A 25,111-nucleotide genomic window follows, 5' to 3' on the forward strand; every position below is an offset into this window, starting at 1 on the left:
GCCTTAACGGAGGTGTAACCAGGAGTGAGATTAATTTGGGGAGCTAGGAGTTATCATAATAGTAATTTGTAGGCCTATGTGTGTGCTTAAAATCATTTCTTTTATTAATAAATATTCAATTTAGCTTTGCAAAAAAACCTCTAATGCTCGGTGGACTTATTACTACTGAATTCAAGGCATGCATCTTGAATTAAAAATGCGAATTGCAAAAACAGTTGTGGCAGCTGTTTCAAGTTTCCCTCTGGGATTTGAGCAGCTCAGCATTTACCAAACGCTGTGCCATAACAAACATTGATTCCTTCGGGAATCTGTGATTCACTTAAAGTCATTTCACTTAAAGTCTTGATTTTCAGGAACGCAACTATAATTTTAAGTAAGGACTTATTGTAGGAAACTACAAGGGTTTAAAATTGAATAGGTTATCTGTACTTAAATTTGATAAGGCACCAGGACCAGATGAGATGCACCAACAGATACTGCAAGAAATGAGAGTGGAAGTTGCGGAGGCATTGGCTGCCATCCTTAATTGGATGATTTTTTTTTTGTTTTCCTCCTTCACAGTTTTGCACCTTGCCAGGTTCCCTCAGGGATGCTCTCAGCTCCCGCCTCTTGTTCACCTTCCTGCCTGGCAGCTGGATTAGCGCCTGGCGCCAGCTCCTTGGCCACTTTCCGGAGTCACCTGCCCAACCTCCAGGCGCCGCTTCCTCCGGCCAGTGCCGCCCTTCCTCCACCCGCCTGGCTTCTTCTTCTGCTTCACCCTGGCCGGGCTCCTCTTCATCTTCCCTTGCCCAACCCCCCTCCTCCGTCCCTATGGCCGTACTGCTATCCTCGCTGCGGAACCCCTCCCTACCATTAATTGGTATGGCTCTGAAAATCTGGCTGGGCATGTCAGGAACACAGCGTGCAAGGATGGGACCTTGAACTGAACTGGCGGGCAGCTTCCCAACTCCGAATTAAAAATCCCAGCCATACTCGCAGCATTTTTAAAATATATATATATGTCCAGGCAAAATACCTAATTGTCATTGTGGTGACACCATTGTCTTGAAATAATACCTAAATCCTTTGTGCCTTCTGCTTTCCATCCATCCAAAAATATCATTTACCAAAAGATCTTTCAGCAGAACTAATACTGTACCCGATTCAATTTGAAATCTTCACCAATGTACAGTGTTGCTCAGAGGCTTTCCTGTCTGTTGTATACAGGTACTACACCACAATACTGCCCAAACCAATGCTATCCTCACATGGATGGAACTTATCTAATTGAGTCCTATTCAAAAGCATGTTCCCCGTTTGCAAGATTTCGGGGGAACATAACCCCCGCAAATGGCGAGTCTTTACTGTATTCAAATTCATGAGGAGTCTGGACAGAGTAGATAGGGAGAAACTGGACCTACTCGTGGAAGGATCAAGAATGAGAAGGCACAGATTTCATCTAATTAGCAAAATAAGTAATAGGGATATGAAGAAAAACTTTTTCATGCAGAAAGTAGTTAGGGTCTGGAACGCTCTGCCTGAGAGTATGATGGAGGCAGGTTCAATTGAAGCATTCAAAAGGGAATTAAGACTATTATTTGAAAAGAAGGAACATGCAAGGTTATGGGGAGAAGGTGGGAGAATGGAACTAGGTGAGTTGTTCAATCAGAGAGCTAGTGCAGACAAGATGGGCCAAATAGCCTCCTTTTGAGTCATAACATTTCTGTGATTCTTTGTCAACAATTAAGCACTGCAGACCAATAACCTCAAACTTAAAACTGATTTAAGAAATCATTCTAAGTATAGACAGAAAATATAGATAGGTCCAATGGCATGTGCGGAAGTTATTCAGCACACAGCTGCACAACTCAATCTGGCTTACTCTGCTCCAAAGTTGTTCAGATGGTCATTTGTTTATATTACTATAAATTCCAGTTAACAAATATCCTCTTGTTAACAAATCTGCCTTTAGTGATTTGATAAGGGGCGTATTTATAAATTCATGTGAAAATATAAAAAAGTCTCAACTTAAATTTCACATTCCACAATAACAAAATGGAGAAGAAATTTCACAATGTCCCAGCCTATGAAGGGAGCAATATGCCAAATACAATTCAATTCCCTAACCATGCTGATGTAGCTCTTCTCAGCTAGGAAAGCATTTTAAACATGACAACTGGACTCAGTCACAGCTGGGTCAGGAGGAAAAGAAGGGGCACTATTAGCCAAGCTTCTTGTTGCTGATACCCATTCAGTGACCATAGCTGAAAATTGTACTTGTGTAGATGTCACCCAAGTTCTAGGATTAAATTCAGCTGCAATATGCTCAAAAGTTTAAGAGTCTGGTAGTTAATGTCCAGACACACACACACAAAGAATGACCAGTTGGAAGCTACTGGAGGCTTCTGACCATCTCCTGAACCATACTCCAGCAAGAGTTTGGAACAAGTAAATGGGAAAAAAGAAATAAAGAGCACAAATTTGGGTTCTAATAGAAAATAGTTTATAGTAAAGTCCCGCTGTTTGCGACTTCCTTGTTCCCATTTTCACTTGTCCGTGCTTTGTCCTTGGTATACAGCATTGCCCATCACGTGAGCAATGTTCGCTTCCCCGCGGTTTCTTCTCTCTCTTCTTTTCCCAGGGAGACGGCAGCCATTACAGAGCAGAGAATGAAATAGTTTTGGCTGAAGTGCAGCCCAAACAAAGGAATTAACCCAGTAATGTCAGAATTTCATGGTCCAGAGCTGCAATACGGCTCTATTCAATTTTAAATCTTATCAATGTATTGCTCAGAGACTCCCCCATCTGTCCTATACAGGTGCTGCACCAGAGTTTTGCTGGAGAGTCCAGTACTGCGTTCTCATGACTGGAATCTATCTAATTGACTCCCATTCAAAAACGTGTTCCCCGTTTGCAAGATTTTGCAGGAACGTACACCCCACGAATGCCGGGACTTTACTGTATCTTCAAAAAATGGTCTGATGGGAAATATAATGGTGATCATGCAACACTAACTGATGTGAGCATAACTAAATTCCATGATGTTAATTAATTCAAAAATATCCCTGATGTCTCAAGTTTAACTGTGCCTTTGACAACTTGTAAATGTCAGGCAATCAATCTGAACTTTTTTCAAAATACATATAGAGAGAGATTTGAAAACTTTGGGCTGTTTTAGTTATTGTAGATTATGGGGATTTGATGGAGATATTTAAAATTGAGTAGAGTGGGAAGAAATTGATGGCTTAGTAAATGTCAACAGTGGTATGTTCACTTGGGTCAAATGGCCAGTTGCTATTTGTAATTTCTAAATAATTTCATGCCATTTCAAATTCAAGCCATGAACTCGTGAGGCTGCATAATTACAATGGTTTCACCAACTTCAAATCCAACCACAAACACGCTCACACTCCAGTCTTGAATGGTTTGATCTGAACGCCAGTAACAGTAATGGGAAACAAGAACAGAAAACACCGGAGAAATCAGCAGGTCAGGCAACGTCTATTGAAAAAAAATGAGACAGGTGATGTTTAAGGTATAAAACTTTTCCCAGGAATGAAAAGATATTGTAGATGAACAGCATTCAAGAAGAAACAGAACAAGGGAAAGGGGAAAGAATGTGCATACACAAACACAAAAAAAACATGTGCAAATTGGCATAGGGATAAGCAGATTAGGGAGGTGAATACATGACTGAAGAAGTGGTGTGAGAAAGTGGGGTTCTATTTCATGGAATACTGGCACCAGGATTGGTACAGGCTCTACCTGAACCGGTGAGGGCCAGGGTCCAAGTGGAAAGAATAAATAGAGATGGCTGAACGATTTAAAGTAGGGATGATGACTTGGGTGGAAAATGTAGTATAGATAATAGTTTGAGAACAAACAAAAGGAAAGAGAGAGTAACATTTGGCAATTGTGCTTTAGGGATCAGAGATAAAGGGAAAGCTAAAAGATGCCAAGTAACTAAATTTGGAGCAAGAAATAAAAAACACGAGAGTAAAACATTAAAGGTTAGGTTGTGGCCCCAAAAACATATGGAGTATAAAGATGAAACTGAATGAGTTGCAGGCCCAAATTCAACTTGAAGGGAATGGCAAACCAGTTATTGCTGAAACATCGCTTGCAAGACAGATGGGACTGTGAACTAAATCCATTAAGGTATAAGATTACCAACCAAGATAGGGAAAATGGGAGACGGGGTCTTAGTGATTAAGATGAAATCACTTCAACGATAATGCCAAGATAGGGAAAATGGGAGTCGGGGTCTTAGTGATTAAGATGAAATCACTCCAACGATAACGAGAGATAAGCAACCAGTGGAGACTTTGTGGGGAGAAAAGAAATACAAAAGGATTCAAGGCTGTTGTGGGAGTGTGTAGCAGTTGTTAAGTGGTAGATTGCATAAATGCAGAGATTAGACAACCAGGTAGCAAAGGAGATTTTAGCTTTTACATAAATTGGGATAAGTACACGAGCACATGTCAAAATGGTACATGGGGTAGGTGTGTCCAGAATAGTTTTCTGAAGCAATAGGTCCTAGAACCAACAAGTGGTATTTGACTTTTGATTTGGTAATGAGCCAGACGGTGTATGAATATTTATCTAATAGCTATCATAATAGATTGAGTTCACAGTGTTTGAAAGGGAGAACCATGGAACAGCAACAAAGATTCCAAATTTAGGTACGGCTGACTTCAATGGAATGAGACAGAAACTGTTAATGGGTAAAATGACAGAAGATCAATGGGAAATGCTCAAAAAAATAATTTGTGATACAGATCCAGCTAATACCCCCATGTTAAGATTTTAGAATGAAGAGTCATATTTGACTCAAAACTTCAACATCTGTTTCTCTGCCCACAAATGCTGTCAGACCTGCTGAGTATTTCTAGCACTTTCTGTTTTTATTTCAGACATCCAGCAACTGCAGTATTTTTCTGTTTGGCATAAATTCCCATAAACACTCAAATTCAATAGAAAATCCAGGATCCAAGAGTGATAAGAATGTGCAGCATGCTCCCGCACATGAAAGTTGAGGCAAATAGTATTGATGTAGATAATGGGAAGCAAGATGAGCACATGATGGAGAAAGGAACAGCAAATAAGCCGATAGGGTTGAACGAAGAAGGGTCAGAGAAGACTTGTGCAGAGTATAAATGCCAGCATGGGCCAGCTGGGCCGAATGGCCTGTTTTGATGTACTTCAATAATGTAATATAAATTCGTCAACTAAAATAACTGGATCAGCAATATCCTAAATTCTAATTTGAGAAAGAATTAAACAAGTGCATCATTTCCTGGTTCTTCTTTCTACACAGCCCATCCTTCAAATGTTCTTTAACACACGACCTGCTTCTTATGTAGTTGAAGCATTTCTTAATATCATTCTGTGCCAACAATCCACAGACCAAAAATTTAGTTCTCTTCAGTCTTGAAAAGCTGAAAAGATAGCCAGTGGGAAATCACAGGCTGAAAGTTACTGGCCAACCTGATTCTTAAAATATATTAATTTTTTTTAAAAAATTTTAAGTTGCCTATTTCTCTACCAAATTAAAAATAAATGTTTATGTTCTGCAGTATATTTAAATGTGAATCTTGGATAAGCAGTAACATAAATATCTAACTGCAAATAAAATGATTTTTAATCCCACTGATATGCAGCATTGACTGTGCTAGAAGAGCGACTTGGTCCAGTTACCAGTATCAGCATCCCTGGATTAAGGAGGACAATTAAAAACAAACACAAATCAATCAATGCACTCACTTCTAATTGTTATGCAATGACCCCAGATACAAGTGTACCTTATTTGAATGCGACATAGCACAGATTAAGCTTTAGCTACGATGACCTCTGGCTAGATAACATGCTGACACATCACGGTTCACAAGAGCTAGAAAAGTTGGAGAATTTACCTGCTAAAAATAATAGATTTTGAGAATGCTTTTAGGAGAGGTTGAAGAATTTTTGAGGACTGCATAGTGGCTGAAAGATCTGTCACTGACAGTAGAGTGAATTGGTGAGAGCATACAGCACAGTAGAACATTAAAGTTATAAGAACAGAAGGATCTAGGATATTAGGCTAGAAAGATTGCAGAGAAAGCATGCAGCGTAGCTATGAAAATGAGAATAAATGTATCTAACTCAACAGTGCCAGCAACAGTAATAGGTATGTGGGTGCTGATATTTGATATAACAGATTTTGCAAGACGACATTAATGTAGGATTAGCTTGTGAATCCTCTAAGGAGGCCATGAAGAAATCAAGCCTTGATGTGATGAAGAGCAATTTGCTTTTTTATAATACTTTTTATAGAGAAAACACTTATTTCACAGAGGCATAATCTGAAAACTTGAGATAATTATCCAAAATATAGCACATTTGAGAGACCAGGTGACTTTAGAAGTATGATTTCCAAAGTTTTCCATCATTGTGCTTGCTTTGCCTCATATCTGGGTCTATTGCATAACTATTTGATAGAGATTATCATGGTAGTAAACAACTCCATTATTATGGTATCATGTGACTATTAGGGTATCATGTGACTCCTAGGAAGGCAAACTCAATGGACCTTGGTCTTATATCATCCATGAATTTTTCTATGCTCCTATATAAAATGAATAAAGTTGTTGTAGCAGTTAGAATGAAACAGTGATGTAAATAAGTAACATTAAGCAGATAGGTGTAGGTATTCCTTGTAACCAAGTTACCAAAGATGAGTGGTAAGCCAGAGGATTGGGAAAGTTTTAAAAACCAAATGAAGATGATCAAAAAAATAATGAGGGAAAAAATAAACTTTGAGGGTAAACTAGCAAGTAATATAAAAACAGGCAGTAAGAGCTTCTTTAAATATATAAAAAGGAAGAGAGAGGCTAAAGTGAACATAGACCCCTTAGAGAATGAAGCTGGGGAAATAATATTGGAGAACCAGGAAACAGCAGGAGTTGAATAAACACTTTGCATCAGTCTTCATGGTAGAAGACACTAATAGCATTCCAAAAATACTAAATAATTAAGGGGAAAAGGGGGGCGGGGGGTGGGGAGGAAATAAATACAATAACTATCACTAGAGAAAAAGTATTAGGGAAACGAATGGGGCTAAAGGCCAATAAGTCCCCTGGGGCCGATGGGTTGCATCCTAGGACATTAAAAGAAGTAGCTGTAGAGATAGTGGATGCACTGGTAGTAATCTTCCAAGAATCCCAGAGGATTGGAAAACTGCCTATATAACACCCTTATTCCAAAAGGGAGACAAAAAAAACAGGTAACTATAGGCCAGTTAGCTTAACATCCGTCATTGGGAAAATGTTACAGTCTATTATAAAGGATGTAATAGCAGAACATTTAGAAATGCATAATATAATCAAGCAGAGTCAGCATGGCTTCATAAAGGGGAAATCATGCCTAACAAATTTATTAGAATTCTTTGAGGAGGTAACAAGCAGGATAGATAAAGGGGAACTTAATATATTTGGGTTTCCAAAAGGCGTTCGATAAGGTACCGCACATAAGGCTACTTCATAAGATAAGAGCTCATATGGTATTGGGGGTAGTATATAATCATCGGGAGAAGATTGGCTAACTAATAGAAGACAGAGAGTTGGGAAACGGAGGCAATTTTCAGGATGGCAACCTGTAACTGGTGGAGTGCCACATGGATGACTGCTGGGGCCACAATTATTTACAATATATATTAATGACTTAGATGAGGGAAATGAACATACTATCGCCAAGTTTGCAGATGACACAAAAATAGGTCAGAAGGCAAGTGGTGAGGATGACACAAAGAGTCTTCAGAGGGATATAGACAGGTTAAGTGAGTGGGCAAAAACTTGGCAGATGGAATATAATGTTGGAAAATGTGAGCTTATGCACTTTGGCAGGAAGAATAGAAGATCTGAATATTATTTAAATGGAGAAAGACTGCAGAAAGCTGCAGAGGGATTTGGGGGTCCTTGTGCATGAATCCCAAAAAGCTAGCATACAAGTTCAACAGGTACTAGGGAAGGCAAATGTAATGTTGGCCTTTATTTCAAAGGGAATGGAGTATAAAAATAGGGAAGTCTTGCCAAAACTATACAAGGCACTAGTTAGACCACACCTAGAATACTGTGAACAGTTTTGGTCCCCTTATCTAAGGAAAGGTGTACTGGCATTGGAGGCAGTCCAGAGAAGGTTCACTAGGTTGATCCCTGGTGGAGGGATTTTCTTATGAGGAGAGGTTGTGTAGGGTGGGCCTGTACTCATTGGAGTATAGAAGAATGAGAGGCAACCTTATTGAAACATATAAGATTCTTAGGGGGCTTGACAGGGTGGATGCTGAGAGGTTGTTTTCCCTTGTGGGAGAGTCTAGGACCAGAGGGCATAATCTCAGAGTAAGCGATCACCCATTTAAAACAGAGATGAGGAGGAATTTCTTTTCTCAGAGAGTAGTTAATCTGTAGAATTCTTTACAGCAGAGGGCTATAGGAGCTGGGTCGTTAATTATATTCAAGGCTGAGATAGACAGATTTTTAATCAGTAAGGGATTCAAAGGTTATGGGGAAAAGGCAGGAAAGTGGAGTTGAGGATTATCAAATCAGCCATGATCTCATTGAATGGCGGAGCAGACTCGATGGGTCGAATGGCCTACTTCTTATGGTCTTAAGTTCAGAACTTGAAGTTCTGTTCAGGGTTGAGAGGCTAAGATTGCATACTATCAGGTTTAGCTGTTTGAGGAGCTAGCAAAGAGCAATGGAATCAATTAGCTGAGGCATCAGATTTCAGGCAGAATGGCTTCTACCTGACCAACATTCAGTTTGAAAAAAGCTTTGGCTCACCAGCTGCAGGGTAGTGGCAGAAAGGTAACATTAACCATAATTGGCACATATTTGGAAGTTAAACGGTTGGGACAAGTCAGAGTGAAATTAAGATAAGAGTTGAAGGAAATGGAAGAGAGATGTTGGAGGAAGTTGCAGTGATTAAGCATCAACCGTAAACACAGCTGTGAATACCAAATCTTCAGTAAGTATGTTGATGTCAAAAGTTATTACATTGCTTATTGCCAGGAACTCGGAAGTAATCTGAAGGAACTTACTTCAGGCTGAATAGCTTTAAAAACTGGTGCATCCATTAGTGTTATCTGACTCTGAAAGAAAACAAACATCAGTTATTGCAATTTAACTGTGTAATTCACCAAACTTGAGTTTTTTTTGAACATTGTAAAACTAAAAATAAGTTTTTCGATTGCGTTGTATTTGGCGAAAATATGAAAACTTACAAAATGGACTAATAATAGTCAGTACACATATGTTATTAGAATTAGTGAAATTAATGTTAAGAACATAAGAACATATTAAACGGGAGGAGTAAGTCCATTCAGCCCTTCGAACCCACTCCACCTTTCAATGAGATCATGGCTGATCTTCTACTTCAACACCATTTTCCTGCGCTATTCCCATATCCCTTGTTGTTTTTAATATGTAGAAATCTATAAATCTCAAGTCTTGAACATACTCAATGATTGAGCCTCCACAGCCCTCTCGGGCAGAGAATTCCAAAGATTCACCACCCCCTAAGTAAAGAAATTCTTCCTCATCTCAGTCCTAAATAGCTTACCACTTATTCTAAGACTTTGTCCCCTGGTTCTAGACCCATTGTCAGGAGAAACATCCTTCCTGCATCTACCCTGACGAGCCCCGTAAGGATTTGGTATGTTTCAATGAGATCACCTCTCCTTCTTCTAAACTCCAGAGATTAAAGGCCCAGTCTATTTCATCTTTCCTCTTTGGAAAAACCCTCCATCCCAAGAATTAATTTAGGGAACCTTTGCTGCACTCCCTCCATGGCTAATATATCGTTCCTTAAGTAAGGAGGTCAAAACTGCAGTCAATAAATCAGGTGCAGTCTCACCAAGGCCCGATATAATTGCAATAAGACATCTTTACTCCTATAGTCAAATCCTCTTGTAATAAAGGCCAACATAGCATTTGCCTTCTTAATTGCTTGCTCTACCTACATGTTAGCTTTCAGTGGCTCATGAACAAGGACATCCAAGTTCGAGCAATGGAATCAAGTACCTTTTTTTCTATTAATTCACAAGATGTGGGCTTCGCTGGCTGGGCCATCATTTATAGGTGGTGATGAGCTGCCTTCTTGAACCGCTGCAGTCCATGTAGTGCAGGCGCACCCACAGTGCTATTAGGAAGGGAGTGCCAAGATTTTTACCCAGCAACAGTGGAGGAACAACGGTGATATATTTCCAAGTCAGGATGGTGAGTGACTTGGAGGGGAACTTCCAGGTGGTGGTGTTCCCATCTACCTGTTGCACCTTGTCCTTCTAGATGGTAGTGATTGTGGGTTTGGAAGGCGCTGTCTAAGGAGCCTTGGTGAATTCCTGCAGAGCATCTCATAGATGGTACACACTGCTGCTATTGTGTGTCGATGGTGGAGGGAATGAATGTTTGTGGATGTGGTGCCAATCAGGCAGGCTACTTTATCCTGGACCGTGTCAAGCTTCTTGAGTGTTGTGGGAGCTGCACTCATCCAGGCAAGTGGGGAGTATTCCAACACACTCCTGGCTTGTGCCTTGTAAATGGTGGATAAGCTTTGGGGAGTCAGGAGGGGAGTTACTCGTTACAGGATTCCTAGCCTCTAACCTGCTCTTGTAGCCACAGTATTTATATGGATAGTCCAGTTCAGAGTCTGGTCAATGGTAACCCCAGGATGTTGATAGTGGGGGACGGTAATGCCACTGAACCGTCAAGGGGGTGACAGTTAGAGTCTCTCTTGTTGGAGATGGTCATTGCCTGGCACTTGTGTGGTGCAAATGTTACTTGCAGCTTGTCAGCCAAGCCTGGATATTGTCCAGGTCTTGCTGCATTTGGACATGGACTGCTTCAGTATGTAAGGAGTCGCGAATGGTGCTGAACATTGTGCAATCATTAGAGAACATGCCCACTTCTGACTTTATGATGGAAGGAAGGTCATTGATGAAGCAACTGAAGATGGTTTGGCCGAGGGCACTACCCTGAGGAACTCCTGCACTGATATCGTGGAGCTGAGATGACTGACCTCCAACAACCACAACCATCTTCCTTTGTGCTAGGTATGACTCCAACCAGAGTTTTCCCCCTGATTCCCATTGGCCCCAGTTTTGCTAAGGCTCCTTGATGCCACACTCGGTCAAATACAGTCTTGATGTCAAGGGTAGTCATTCTAACCTCACCTCGGGAGTTCAGCTGTTTTGTCCATGTTTGAACCAAGGCTGCAATGAGGTCAGAGTGGACCTGGCTATTCCCAAACTGGGCGTCAATAAGCAGGTTATTGTTAAGCAAGTACCACTTGATAGCACTGTTGATGACCCCTCCCATTACTTTACTGATGATCGAGAGTAGACTGATGAGGCGATAATTGGTTGGGTTGGATTTATCCTGCTTTTTGTGTGCAGGACATACCTGGGCAATTGTCCATATTGTTGGGTAGATGGCAATGTTATAGCTGTACTGAAACAACTTGACCAGGGGCGTAGCAAGTTCTGGAGCACAAGTCTTTAGTACTATTGCCGGAATATTGCCAGGGTCCATAGCCTTTGCACTATTCAGTGCCTTCAGCCGTTTCTTGGTATCATGTGGAGTGAATCAAATTGGCTGAAGACTGGCATCTATGATGCTGGGGGCTTCCGGAGGCATCAGATTTCAATTAGGAGCCAGAATGGCTTCTATCTGACTGACGTTCAGTTTGAAAAAAGGTCTGGCTCACCAGCTGCAGAGTAGTGGCAGAAAAGTAACATTAACCATCATTGGCACAAATTTGGAAGTTAAATTGTTGTGACAAGTCAGAATGGAACGAAGATAGAGTAGAAGGAAATGGGAGAGAGGTGCTGGTGAAAATTGGAGTGATCAAGCATCAACCGTAAACATGAATGTGAACACCAAATCTTCAGTAAGCATGTTGATGTCTTAAGTTATTATGTTACTTATTGCCAGAAACTAGGAAGTAATCTGAAGGAATTTACTTCGGCTGGAGTATTGTGTGCAGTTTTAATCTCTTTATCTAAGGAAAGATATATTTGCCATGGGAGAAGTGCAATGAAGGTTCACTAAATTAATTCCTGGGATGAAGGGACTGTCCGACGAGGAAAGATTTAATAGACTGGGCCTTTATTCTCTGGAATTTAGAAGACTGAGGGGTGATCTCGTTCAAACACACAAAATTCTTAAAGGGCTCAACAGGGTAGATGCAGGAAGCATGCTTGCTTGGCTGGGGAGTCCAGAACCAGGGGACACAGTCTCAAAATAAGAGGTAAACCACTTGGGACTGAGATGAGCTAGAATTTCTTTACTGAGAAGTTCAACACTTCCCAGCCTCTCACCATTTCAGAAATGCAGTGTATTTCCCTACCAAAGTGGATAACCTTTCATTTCTCCACATTGTATTCCATCTGCCAAATTTTTGCCCACTCGCTTAGAAGTGAAATCCCCTTGAAGCATCTTTGCACCTTCCTCACAACTCACACTTGCACCTAGTTTTGTCTCATCTGCAAACTTGAAAATATTACATTTAATCCCCACACCCAAATCATTGATATAGATTGTGGATAGCTGAGGCCCAAGTATTGATCCTTACAGGACCCCAATTCACAGCCTGCCAACCTGAAAATGACCCATTTATTCCTACTCTGTTTTCTGTCCATTAACCAGTTCTCAATCCATGCCTGTATATTCCCCCCAATCCCATGTGCACTAATTTTGTTTACTAACCTCTTATGTGAGATCTGATCAAAAGCTTTCTGAAAATCCAAATATACCACACCCACCAATTCCCCCTTATCTATTCTGCTAGTTAAATCCTCAAAAAACTCCAACAGGTTTATTAAACATGATTTTTCCCTTTCATAAATCAATGTTGTACAACTAAATTCAAGTGATAAACAAGTAACATTTTAACCAACTTTTAAAAAATGTAAAAACGTTAGATGATATAAGTTCACATATTCAGTATAATTACACATCTTTTCTGAAGATACTACTTAAGGAATGGATTTTTAGTATCAAAATTTATTAATTACTCCAAAGTACAATATGATTTTTGTTCCCAACAGAATGAGCTTTAGAAAACCTGAGTTATTCGAAAAAAAGTTTCCAAACATAATAAATGGTGTACAATTCAACTGAAATAAATTTCAAACAATTATTTTCAGATATTCAATTCAAAACCTCAGCATGCTTGATGTACAAATTAAAAACTATATTCACAGGCATGTGCATTGTAAGGAAAGTTTTAAAGAAAAAGTGAATGCAAGAGGTGACTGAAGTGGAAAATATTTTTGTGATTTAATAAGTATTGTAGCTGAAGAAAACAGCTGCTGCAGCAACAGCCAAAATGGAATATTTTAATAACATATGCAGAGTATGGGAGTGGGGAGGGTAATTAGGCAATGTTATTTGAAACCGAGAAGGCGTTGGCTGAGTTTGATTCCTTTCGCAACCAGAGTAATATACATAAATGGCAGAACTTAAAAATTGCATCAGAATTGCTTTATGTATGACAAGGTAATGTGCTGCATTTCACCTTGCAATGTAAAATGTTTTCCACTGGGACAATTTTTTAAAAATTGAAGTTTAAGAGAAATGCCATCAGGATACCAAACTGAACATTTAATGTTCTATACTGGCAGCAAGTTCACAAGTGCAGCAAAATATTAATCAACTGAACCTTACATTGATGCCTTTTGTCTGAAAGTATTCCCCCAATTGTGTGTAATTTCTTCAAGGAATTGCAATCTATTAGGCTTATTTTGATTATATACCATGTCGACAGAGACATTGAGATGGATTATGCGCTGAGAGCAGGCTTCCAGCAACCCAGTGCAAATGACAGGGGTGTGTCCCACTTTAGTTTTTTGGTGGGTGGATTTTTAATTATTAAGAGGCGAGACCTCTGCCGCTCTTCAGGAGAAAGTCCTGCCTCATGAAGCTGTCGGCAAATCAGAGAGCAGCTGCTCTGCAGTGTTGGCAGCATCTCCAGGAGCAGTGGCCACTGCCTTTACTACTGAGGCCCAGGAGATGCTATGACATCCAGATAAGCCAGGGACCTCGACAGGCCCCGCTGGCAGGCCCCAGAAAGGTGGGTGGGGTAGGCCATCCAATTGGCACTGGGGACTCAGAAAGGAGGCATACCCCCTTCACTGGCCAGCAGCTGCAGGGACAAACCTGTCATTCTCTGTATTAGGCATGGATCTCTCCCACCACCCATTAAATCGTAGGGATGGTGGCATGAGGCCCTAATTATCCACTTAAGGGCCTCAAATGGGCCAAAGGCTGGCGGCCCACCCGATGTCTCCCCTGCTGCTTGAAAAATTGTGCTGGAGCAGGCGGGCCAATCGCATGGCGCCTGACCATACAGGTCCACCGACTGGCTTTCCCACCCACGGGTGGCCTATAAAATCCAACCCGTGCAATTTCAAGATTGACCAGTAGAACACTTAGACTTTTTTTTAAAAATCAGATAGAAAAACACAAGTGTGGTGCTAAGTTATAAGGTATCAATTTGGGAAGCAGTTGGAGTCCCCCACTGTGACTCAATGTGGCTGGGCTAATGATGGAACTATTAGCCAGGGTTCCCACTATCAGTTGCCATCCAAAGAATCCTGCTTCAACAGTGCATGAGATTGGACACCAGGTCAGAACAGAACAGATTCAGCTGTGGTGTCATCTGTGGTTAAACGTCCTGCCATCATTCACTTTTCACAGCTCACAAATACAGGATCACCACTGGGCAAGGTAACAGAGGATCTAAATTTTGGGAAGATGACTGAATTATATAACTGTACACCACATATAAAAAATCAGAAGCTTCAGTACATGAAACTGTTGCAATCTCTGAGTTTGCACTTGAGAATCAGAGATTAGACAAAAAAATATGCTGATGACCAGGCCCTGCTTCAACGCTTAAATGAGCTGATGGAAACAAAGAGTGGAAAGGCATGCAATTTCACATGAAGCCAGATTGTGTTTGATTAAATTACAAAACGTTTTGCCTCCAAAAGAGCATCCAACTTAACAGGAGTTCAACCTTTTCTAAAAAGAGTCTGCAGAATTCAGATTTTCAGAGATTCTAAAATTTATACAAAGATGAACAGTATTTGGGTCAGATGAGGAAATTATGAAGTCTCTGGAAACTGTATAATAGAAATGCTGCTGTGCCTCTTTTCTGATTTGAAGAGGAATTTCAGCTGCAACAAAGAGCATTGAGGACCTTGATTGACAGTATTACAAAGCTCAAAAATACCATTTGTTAATGGAGAAAAGTCAATTCATTATGAAATTCCTTTTCTGTTTAAAAAAATGCAAAATTGAAGGCGCCACCTCATGTTGGTCAACATGCTTCAATATAAATAAACAGCAAGTTATAGAAAAGTTTTGTACTGATTACATTTCATTATTTTCCTAATCAGCTGCTGTAATTTTATGTAAAAGATTAATGAATGTTCATAACAAAACAAGGATTTACTGTATTTTCTGTTGAAGGGGCAAGAAAGGGACTAAGAATCTGTTGCTCAAATTACCAGAGATTCAATCTCTCTCGTGCACACAATAGAGGTGTGCATGCATGCACTTAGTCAAAAAAATATGCCTTGAGACTTCAAAGAGACTTCCCATTTTATTATTTTAATAAAATCCTGCCATTTAAGATGTCCTTTCTCCCAGGCAATTCCAATTATGACACTGGCAGGAAATAATTATTTGGATTCCAGAGCATCTCCATTTTAAAGGGAAGGCATGTTTCAAGACTTGCTTCAAAACTGATGCCCCAGAAAATACACATAATGGCAGAATATTCTGCAGTTCAATTGCTTTTTACCACTCCCTCCGCCCCACCTTCCTGACCACCACTGCCACCCCCAAGAATTCAAGTGTCTCTAGATCAGCCCCCAGGGTAGTCCCAAATTGCCTCATAACTTAAATGAACAAAGTTGTCAAAGTTAGCATAAAATAAGCATGCAACCCCTACCCCGCTAATGTCATTGGAGAAGGAGATCCAAAATGGCAGGCTGGGGTAACCTTAACAATTTACTTTTTAAAAGAAGATATATTTTAAGAGTACTATCAATAAAAAGCACTGTTCTACCCCACATACAACTTTTGTATTTTCCTTCCATTAGGTAAAAGTGCCCCAATGTATGTAACAACTCTAAAATAACACTGGTAATTACCAAAAATATTACACTAATTGCACTTCTCTTGTTAAATTCGCAATTTTATACACAATTCATAGGTCTACTGCAAACAGAATTTAATCACCATCTATACTCACAGCAAACTCTTCTGGCGTCACCTTCAGGACATCAAACACCACTGCATCAAAACTTTTCTTGGGATCATTAGAAGCTTTCTCACTCAGAGACTCGGAGCTGCTACTTCTCTGCAGGAATAAGATACATTCGTAAGCTGAGGAAATCAGAACTTCTTCAGGTAACATAGTCAGGAATGTATAAGAAGCAAAAACAGAAAACCAGAGGAAACAGAAGTGAAACATTAAGGTTGGAAAAGGTTCCAGGTTTCAGAAATGGAAGGGATCAATATTTCAGGTGATGATTTTAATTACAAAGCATTTGGGGCAAGGACCCATAAAGGTTAACGAAGATGTTGGTGGGATTCTGGACAGCATGACTTGGTGCAGAACAAGATTTGGGTGCCAGAGTCTTGGAAGATGGGAGTTTATAGAGGGTGGAGGTTACAGAATCAACAAGAAGAAGTGGTTTTTTTTGGCAATCCTTCCCCTCCTCCTTGCAAGCATTAAACCCTTGCTGATCTTGAAATGGGGTGTCTGAGCAATGGCTTTCTAAAGGTGTTTTTTTTTCAAAATGTACTAGTTCTCAGGATGAGGGCGATGCTGGCAAAGTTGCATTTTTATTGCCAATTCCTTCTGGGCCTTCGACTTAAACCACTGTGGTCCTTCTGGTGATGATGCTCCCAGAATAATGATGGGAAGGAAATTTCTTGATTGTGACCAAGCAGTGATAAAGAAATAGCAGTAAATGTTCAAACTTGAATAACTTGCTCCTGAAGAGGGCAACTTACAGGTAACAACATTCTCATGATTGTTGTTCATCCATGATGGTGGATGGCACGGGGCCGGCAGGTGATGTTGTCAAAGGGAGCTTGATGAGTTGCTGCAGAGTATTCTGTAGATACTACATAATGCCTCCACAAAGCACTGGTGTTGGAGTGGCTGGGCACTGAGGCAAATCACAGATGCACAAATCAAATGGACTCTGGATAATGTAGAGTTTCTTTAGTGTTGTTGCAGCTCCATCACTCTCCAGGTATCACTGTCTTATAAACCTTATAAAATCTTAACAGGTGTATTGAATATTATAGAAATAGCTCGCTCTCTCTCTTATGAAGAAAAAACATAGGAACATAAGCAATACGAACAGGAGTAGAACATTCAGCCCCTCGAGCCTGGTCCACCATTCAATAAGATCATAGCTGATCTTATATTTTGATTTCCACATTCCCATCTAACCCCGATAACTTTTGATTGCTTTGCCTAACAAGAATCTATCTACATCTGCCTTAAAAATATTCAATGACCCTACCTCCACCACCTTCTGAGGCAGTGTGTTCCAAAGTCGCATAACCCTCAGAGCAAAAGTTTCTCCTTATCTGTGTTCTAAAAGGGCGACCCCTAATTTTAAAACAGTGCCCCCTAGTTCTGGACTCACTCACAAGAGGAAACATCTTTTCGAAGTCCACCTTGTCAAGACCGTTCAGGATCTTGTATACTTCAATCAAATCACCCCTCACTCTTCTAAACTCCAGTGGAAACAAGCCCAGTCTGCCCAACCTTTCCTCAGAAGACAACCCGCTCCTTCCAGGTATCAATCTAGTAAACCTCCTTTGAACCGCCTCCAATGCATTTACATCCTTCCTTAAATAAGGAGACCAAAACTACATACAGTATTCGAAGTGCGGTCTCACCAATGCCTTGTATAACTGAAGCATAACATTCTTACTTTCATGTTCAATCACTCTCATAACAAAGGATAGCATTCCATTAGCCTTCTTAATTACTTGCTGTACCTGCATACTAACTTTTTGTGACTCATACTAGAACACCTAGATCCCTCTGTACCTCAGAATTATGTAGCCGTTCTCCACTTAAGTAATACTCTGCTTTTTTGTTCTTCCTGTCAAAGTGAACAACTTTACATTTTCCCACATTAAACTCCATTTGCCAGATCTTTGCCCACTCACTCAACCTATGTCCATCTGCAACCTCATGTCCTCTTCACAACATACTTTCCTACCCATCTGTGTGTCATCTGCAAATTTAGCTGCCATGTCTTCACTCCCCTCATCTCAGTCATTGATGTAAATCATAAAAAGTTGAGGCCCCAGTACAGACCCCTCTAGGACTCCACTCATCACATCCTGTCAATCAGGAAAAGACCCATTTATGCATACTCTCTGCTTTCTGCCAGCCAGCCAATCTTCTATCCATGCTAATATGTTACCCCCTACACCATACGCTTTAATTTTCTGTAAATCTTTGATGTAGCACCTTATCAAATGCCTAAAGGCTTCCATTTATCCACTGCACATGTTACTCCTTCAAAAAACTCCAATAAATTGGTTAAACATGATTTTCCTTTCACAAAACCATGCTGTCTCTTCCCGATTGCCTTAAGCTCTTCTAAGTGCCCAGCTATAACCTCCTTAATAATTGATTCTAATAACTTCCCCCCGACAGATGTCAAGCTAACTGGTCTATAATTTCCTGTTTTCTGTCTCCCTCCTTTCTTGAATTTGCTACTTTCCAATCTGACGGAACCTTTCCAAAATCTAGCGAATTTTGGAAAATTATCAGTACATCGACTCCATCATTAGCCACCTCTTTTAAAACCCTAGGATGTAGTTCATCGGGACCCAAAGACTTGCCAGCCTGCAGGTCCATCAATTTGACATTCCCCTTGTGATTTCAATTTCACCAAGTTCCTTTCTCCCATTCACCTCCTGATTTGCAGCTATTACTGGAATGTTTTTTGATTCCTCTACAGCCAACATAGAAGCAAAATATTTGTTCATTTCTTCCACCATTCCCACAGCAGCCTGCTGGACCAACAAACACAGGATAGTTTAGGCCTGTTATTTCTGATAAGGACATGACTCTAGCACTGGCTCTGCAACAAGACATTGCTAAAGCCTGATAAGGTGGGTTCCCATGACACAGGTGTAAACCAACTGTCTGAGTAAAGGTTAAACAGGAGGAAAAAGGTGTATAAACGCTCTCTAAAGGCAAAAACCACTTCGGACAGGTACAAGTGTTTTCAAGTGATCTATGCTGACTTCAGCCTGTCACTTTAGTAAAATGATGGAAGGTGTTATCAACAGGGCTATCAAGCGGTGCTTACTCAGCAATAACCTGCTCACTGACACTCAGTTTGGGTTGTGCCAGGGCCACTCAGTTCATAACCTCATTAAAGCCTTGGTCCAAACATGAACAAAAAAGCTGAACTCCAGATTTGAGATGAGAGTGGCTACCCTTGACAGCAAGGCAGCATTTGACCAAATATGGCATCAAGGAGCCCTAGCAAAACTGGAGTCAATGGGAATAGGAAGGATAAAATCTCCACTGGTTGGAGTCATATCAAGCGCAACGGAAGATGGTTGTGGTAGTTGGAAAGGACATCACTGCAGGAATTCCTCAGGGTAGGGTCGAGGACACAACAGGTAGATAAATTACAAAGAGAAAGTGATTGGCAGGAAAGCATTGCTATGCTGCGCAATCAGTTATGCTGAGAACAAGAAGCACGTGACAGAGCTTGTCATACAAGGAGAAAACGAGACCAACACTGGTACAAAATATTGAGTTACAGGCAGAAAATACTAAGTGACAAGTTAGAAGATGCAAGGGGGGCTTTGAAGGAGTTACTTAGGCAACAAACTGTTGCCTCGTCTGAAGCAGACCACGCTCCGTATTTTGCTAAATCGGAGAGATTTATGCATAAATCAGCCAGCAGCAGGTAGCGGCTGCTGCTGTCTCCAAAACTAGAGCAGCCCTCATTGGGACAAGATAGTAGAGAACTCTATCCCTCTGCTCACCTCTTCCATGCAATGAGGGAATACCGATGGTGTGTGGTTACACGAGTCAGTCCCACAGGACAGGCTAAGGTCAAAACTGAAGGGCAGGAGGAACACTGAGGAACCAGCCTCATCCACATGGGTCAGGGAAGAGGTTAGCACCACAACCACACACAGGCCACTTTTCCACGGCGAGGTGTATAGGTATGCAGTATGCTCACAGTTTGTAAAAAGATTGCTTCATGGGAGCATATAGCAGTCTGCAAATAGCTTTGGGTTTGGGTCATTTTTCCATAATCAGGTTTATGGGTTACGAATACACCTGGCTTCTATACACCACATTTCCCATACCCACTTTTCCTCACACCGAAATGGGAAATTTTTAAAATCTTACACCTGGAGTAAGAGAAGGATGACCTTAAACAGGGCCTCCTAGCAATATGCTCTCCAGAGTTAAGACACAAAATGGGCTGAGATATTTTGGAATGTTGAAATTTGGAATTTTGGAATGGCTCAAGGAAATACAGGTTGATCTAAGAGGAGCCCAAGGGGAACAGAACATTGACTTTCACCAAGTCCTGGTTAACACCAAGCAGGACCCTACCGAAAGCCTGAGCATATTCGCAGAGGTGCTTCATGATTGTTTCAGGAACATGGGGGACTGTTTTTGTTTCCCCCAAAAGCCTCTTCTTGAGCTGTCTCCAGCCATTAGGCCATAGTACATTGAGCATTTATGACACCAAGACAAAACCCTGGGACGAGTTGCTCCCTCATTCTTATAATATCTGGGAACACATCCAAGGTAACAATTCCCGCCAAGGCTAACGACAGGTGCACTGTGCAGGTTGGCAGCAACAGCAAGCTCTGCTTTTCCCCTCCTCCTTTACAGGCAAGCCCAAACACTATTGAGCAGCGGCTGGAAAGGATGGAGGGAATAACAGAAGTCATGCAAATTAGTAACAGAGTTTGGCCAGTTGCTGTTGTATCTGGGCAAGGAGCTCCAGACTGCCAGTGACTCCAGCAAGCCTCTATGGAGAAGCGGTTTTCCCTCTCTGTTACAATATAATGGGAGACTGATAGTCTGCACTGTTGATACTGGAGGCCATCAACAATTAATGTCAGTTGAGTCCGACTTCTCCTCCACCATCATTCATGAATCCTGCCCCCATGAAAGGCGTGGCCAAAGTTTTATCAGACTTTGCAGTGGAGAGTGAACCGGACATCTCTGATGATCCAGAGGTATAAGCGATTCTCAAGTCTGTCCCAGGTGTATCCAAGAGCTTTGGACACAAATCAGCCAGTGAAGGTGGCTGCTGCCCCCAAAGGAGGTGACCCAGCCCTCTTTGGGACAAGATGGTAGAGAATGCTACTCCCTCTACTCCGCCTCACCCACACGAGCCAGTGCCACAGGACAGGCTAAGTCCAGGACTGAAGGGAATGGGAGGATATGCTGAAGAACCATCCTCATCCATTATGGTCAGGGGAGAGGTCACCACTATGACCACGCACAGGCCCCTTTCTCCTGGCGAGGTTAAAGCTCTGGAAGAGGAATTGGGAGTAACATAACATTCCATAACATAAACAATCCGTAAAAATGAATATGGAAACATACCAAACCCAAAAATATTGTCAGAGCGGTACATGCTCCCATGAAGCAGTACTCTTACCAACTGAGAGTACATTATATATCGAGCCACAGTTGAGTCATTATTAAAGTAGGATGTTGTTTGCAAATATCAGAAATTGAAAATTGATTCAAGGGAGGAAAAAGAGAAATAGAAGAGTCATGAGAAAGAGTCTGTTCCCTTTTCTACAGTTAAATGTCTGCAGGACTGTCATGTTGTCCCTAAGAAGCTGGTGTAAATGTTTCAGAATTGACAAACTGTGGAAAGCCCTCCATAATTCTTGATCTAAGAATGTCAAAGGTTAAATGTGAAAGCTAACTTTTCCTTCAGTTTTATTTTTCTTTCACTTTATTGCAGTCATTTGGAAAGGCATCCCTGAAGAAAAAGCAACAAGATGACGATAAAATTTGGGCAAAGTATAATTGGAGGAAAAGTTTAAAATGAAATTATTTTTCAAATGGGAAAGATTTTTTTTAAAATTAGGTTTATAAAAATGTGATGCAACTGCATTTCAGAATGTTTGCTCTGCCATTTTGCAAAGAAGCAAACCCTTTCCATTGACAGCATGGTGACAATTTGAACTAAAGACATTGCCTTTTAACAAATGGGATAAAGCCAAATCTTTACCTTCTAATAATGAGTGCTTATGGGGAGAGAGGTGGGGGCCACCTTGAAATTAGCTGCAAGCAGTTCTCGCTCTGATATGAAAGCACAATATTATGAGAATATTGAATTGGATAGCAAAGTTTCTCCAGGGCTCACGAATGGAATAGAACAATAATTAATGGGACGTCCCACTTAGAATAAAAAATACAAACAGAAAAGTCACACCATCAAATGGGGATTGGAATAACTCACTTTAGGAGTGGTACAACGGAATATATCAATCTGGTATATCCTAGTGAAAGTCACTAAAATGTAGATGAGGGTAGTTAATTGTTGGCTCTCTTTTGGAAATCTATGTGACCTTGGTTTAAGAACTTTTGAAGAAAACTGCATTTGATCATCTGGTCCCTACCCGAGACATCGAAACCATACAGGGGGAGGTGAGCAAAGATCTCGAGGCAGGTACCCCTCTAATCTTTTGATAAGATCACTTGAAAGTCCAAGAATGGCTTGTATCAGATGACTACACAAGATGACAATGGAGGAGCCTTGGCACTTGCAATTTTCCAAAAGGGTCAATGTTCTTGCAGCTTGTGTGGATGACAGCAGGGCCTGCATAGTGTGCCATTCAAGTGGGGGGAGCAAAAAAAGAATGTAGTTGTAGTACGGGACAGTACAGTTCTGGGGAAAGACACTGTTCTCTGCAGCCAAGAACAAGAATTCCAAAGACTATGGTGCCTGTCCGCTGCCAGGGTTAAGGACATCTCCTCAGGGATGGAGAGGAAATTGGAGCGGGAGGGGAAGGACCCAGTTATCACGGTTTACACAGGTACCAACGACATTGGTAGAACTAAGAAAGAGGTTCTACTGAGGAATTATAAGCAGTTAGGTGCTAAATTAAAAAGCAGAACCACAAAGGTAATAATCTCAGGATTACTTCCTGAGCCACACGCAAAGTGGCATTGGGAAAATAAGATCAGAGAGTTGAATGCATGTCTCAAACGTTGTGTGAAAAATGGGTCATGATCATGGGCCACTTGCATCAGTATTTGGGAAAGAGGGAAATGTACTGTTTGCACTGCCTTCAGTTGAACCGCACTGGGACCAGAGTCCTGGCAAATCATGTAACTAAGGCTGTGGAGAGGGCTTTAAACTAAATAGTGGGAGGGAGGATTCACCGAGTGGAGATTTGGAAAATTAAAGAGAAAAGATGAGCAATAGCGCAGGGTAGCAATGTGGGTAATGATAACCAGCATGTGACAGGATGGGAGAGGCCATATACACATATACACCAGCAAATAAGGTCAGAGTAGGGAAATAAATCTTAAAATGACAAGATTAAAGGCTCTTTATCCAAATACATGCAGCATTCATAACAAGATGCATGAATTGATGGCACAAATAGAAATAAATGAGTATGATAGGATAGCCATTATACAGACATGGTTGTAAAGTGACCATGGTTGGAAAATGAATATTCAGGGTAATCTGACATTTCACAAGGGCAGGAAGAGAGGAAAGGGGGATAGCGTAGCTCTGTTAATAAAGGATGAATCAGTATAGTAGTGAGAAATGATCTTAGGACAGTGCATCAAGATGTGGAATCAGTTTGTTTGGAGATAGCAAATAGCAAAGCAAAGAAGTCACTGGTGGGAGTAGTTATAGGCAAATTAACAAGTCACATGATAGAACAGAGTATAAATAAATAAATAAATAATGGAGGTTTGTAAGAAAGGTACTGCGATAATTGTGAGATTTTAATCTTCATAAAGATTGGGTGAATCAAATTAGCAAAGGTAGTCTGGAGGATGAGTTCATAAGAGCGCATTCAGGACTGATTCTTAGAACAATACATTCTGGAACCAACTAGGGAACAGGCTATTTTAGATATGGTAATGTGCAATGAGACAGGATTAATTATTGACCTCATAGTAAAGGACCCCCTAGGTAGGAGTGATCATAACAATTCGGTTCATGGGTGAGTCTAAAATTAGTGTCTTCAACTTAAATAAAGGCAATTACAAGGTATGAAGGCGGAGTTGGCTAAAGCAGAATGGATAAATAGGTTAAAAGGAAAGACGATACAGAACATATTTCATAACTCTCAACAAAGGTATATTCCATGGAGAAAGACGGACACCAAATGTCCATTTGTGGCTAACTAAGGAAGCTAATGATGGTGTCAAATTGAAAGAAAAGGTGGACAATGCTGCAAAGATTAGTTATAGGCAAGAAGATAGGCAACATTTTTGAAACCAGCATAGGATGACCATTTTAAATCTGTCTTCACAGTAGAAGACACAAAAAGCATCCCAAGGAAGTAGAAAAGTAGGGAGCAAAAGGGAGGGAGGGACTTAAAACAACCACGATTGTGAGAAGAAAAGCAGTAGGAAAAATAATGGAACTAAAGGTTGACAATTCCCCTGGACCTGGTAGCCTGCATTGGAGGGTCCTAAAAGAGATAGGCTGCAGAGATAGTGGTTGCCCTGGTTATAATCTTCCAAAATTCCCTAGATTCCGTAAAGGTCCCACCAGATTGGAAAACCACAAATGTAACACCACTATTCAAGAAAGGAGGGAGACAGAAAGCACAAAACTATAGGCCAGTTAGCCTAACAACTAGTCTAACGTTAGTCATTGGAAAAATGCTTGAATCCATTATTAAGGAGGTAGCAGCAGCACATTTAGAAAATCAGAATACAATCAGGAAGAATCACCATGGTTTTGTGAAAGGGAAATTTTGTTTGACAAATTTATTAGAGTTCTTTGAGGATGTAACAAGCAGGGGTACCAGTGGGTGTAGCGTATTTGATACTGTACAAGATAGAAGTTCAT

At 40.9% G+C, this 25,111-nt stretch overlaps 1 protein-coding gene across 12 annotated transcripts in view; it reads right to left on the bottom strand.

Annotated features, from left to right (window-relative positions):
* The window catches only part of ralgps2 (Ral GEF with PH domain and SH3 binding motif 2), a 674,317-nt gene that overhangs the window by 481,814 nt on the left and 167,392 nt on the right, over window positions 1–25,111 (bottom strand). For all 12 annotated transcript variants that reach the window (XR_013579343.1, XM_078561532.1, XM_078561535.1 and 9 more), the window contains 2 exons: window positions 16,273–16,380; window positions 9,053–9,103 (listed from right to left, as the gene is read on the bottom strand). Coding sequence is in view for 11 of the 12 variants with exons in the window: in XM_078561532.1 (XP_078417658.1) it covers window positions 9,053–9,103; window positions 16,273–16,380 (159 nt within the window). In the remaining variant the exon portion in view is untranslated. The remainder of the gene's footprint in view (window positions 1–9,052; window positions 9,104–16,272; window positions 16,381–25,111) is intronic.

Source organism: Cetorhinus maximus, chromosome 17 (genome assembly GCF_964194155.1).
Source record: "Cetorhinus maximus chromosome 17, sCetMax3.hap1.1, whole genome shotgun sequence".
Lineage (NCBI taxonomy): Eukaryota > Metazoa > Chordata > Chondrichthyes > Lamniformes > Cetorhinidae > Cetorhinus > Cetorhinus maximus.